This window comes from Mandrillus leucophaeus, unplaced genomic scaffold (assembly GCF_000951045.1).
Source record: "Mandrillus leucophaeus isolate KB7577 unplaced genomic scaffold, Mleu.le_1.0 Scaffold212, whole genome shotgun sequence".
NCBI lineage: Eukaryota > Metazoa > Chordata > Mammalia > Primates > Cercopithecidae > Mandrillus > Mandrillus leucophaeus.
In genome coordinates, this window is record NW_012102166.1 from 341,435 (window position 1) to 342,876 (window position 1,442).

General features: G+C 55.1%; 1 protein-coding gene across 1 annotated transcript in view; it reads right to left on the reverse strand.

The window, feature by feature from the left end:
• SHPK (sedoheptulokinase) overlaps window positions 1-1,442 on the reverse strand; it is a 44,361-nt gene that overhangs the window by 37,146 nt on the left and 5,773 nt on the right. Inside the window, exon 2 of the mRNA XM_011980449.1 lies at window positions 945-1,086. Coding sequence (XP_011835839.1) covers window positions 945-1,086 — 142 coding nt within the window. The remainder of the gene's footprint in view (window positions 1-944; window positions 1,087-1,442) is intronic.

The window sequence follows — 1,442 nt, forward strand, 5'->3', positions numbered from 1 at the left end:
CCAACGTGGTGAAACCCCATCTCCACTAAAAGTACAAAAATTAGCTGTGTGCGGTGGCGGGCGCCTGTAGTCCCAGCTACTCTTGAGGCTGAGGCAGGAGGATCACTGGGCAACAAGAGTGAAACTCCATCTTAAAAAATATATATATATATATATATATGGCCAGGTGCGGTGGCTCACGCCTGTTCTCCCAGCACTTTTGGAGGCCGAGGCAGGTGGATCACGAGGTCAAAGGATCAGGACCATCCTGGCCAACATGGTGAAACCTCATCTCTACTAAAAATACAAAATCAGCTGGGCGCGGTGGTGTGTGCCTGTAGTCCCAGCTACTCGGGAGGCTGAGGCAGGAGAATCTCTTGAAACCGGGAGTTGGAGGTTGCAGTGAGCCGAGATCGCACCACTGCACTCCAGCCTGGGCAACAAGAATGAAATTCCACCTCAAAAAAAAAAAGATATGCCCTGGAATTTTCAAAATCACAAATATGTAAACGACGACAAATGTGCCCCAATTCAAAAGCGTGCCCTCTGTGTCCTGGCATCTCCCGCGGCTACAGCCAATCTCTTGGTTGTCTGCACTAAGGTTCTGAGATACCGACACGGTAAAGAGAACGCTGTGGAAAAGGCGCTCCGCTGACTCCTTCCAGAGAATCCAAGAAAACGCTCTCTTCCCTCTTCGTGGATCCCTCTTCGTGGATAACGTGCTGATGACGTGGGAGTGGGCAGTCCCCTTGTTCACCTCACATTGGTACAAACAGAATGTCCACCCACGCAGGAGGCAGCCCGTGTTCGTCCGTTCCAAGAAACAAGACCCTATTCCTAGTGCAGGATAACCTTCTCAGAAAGCCGTGCGGCCCCGCTCTCGTGCGGCCCCGCTCTCGTGCGGCCCCGCTCTCGTTCTGGAAGTGACTGCTACCAGCCTGAGACCATCCCCGAGCCCAGCATACCTTGGCCTGTTTTCCAAAACACGACTCCATGCATCTGGCCCGACACCCCGATGCCCACGACGCTCCGGAGCTGCTGCCGGGGAAGGGCAGCAAGGCACTGGTGCAGGGCCTGGAGGATTCTGCTCACATCCTGCTCCCGCCCCTGGAAGCAGAAGAGAACACACTGGGCAGGGGCAGACACACAGGCAGCGGGAGGCACGGGCCTCCCAGGATGTCCTGGAGCAGGAATGTGGTGGGCAGCGTCCACTCCCCAACTTCACAGTTGAGGTGCTGCTGCGGGTGAGTTGCAGCAAACTGCCCGGGCCTGCCTCCACTAGGGTCAGACTCAGCTGAGAACAGCATTCTCCGTGCTATAAACAGAAGAAACAAGGCCAGGCACAGTGGCTCAAGCCTATAATCCCAGCACTTTGGGAGGCCGAGATGGGCGGATTACCTGAGATCAGGAGTTCGAGACCAGCCTGGCCAACCAACACGATGAAACCCCGTCTCTACTAAAAA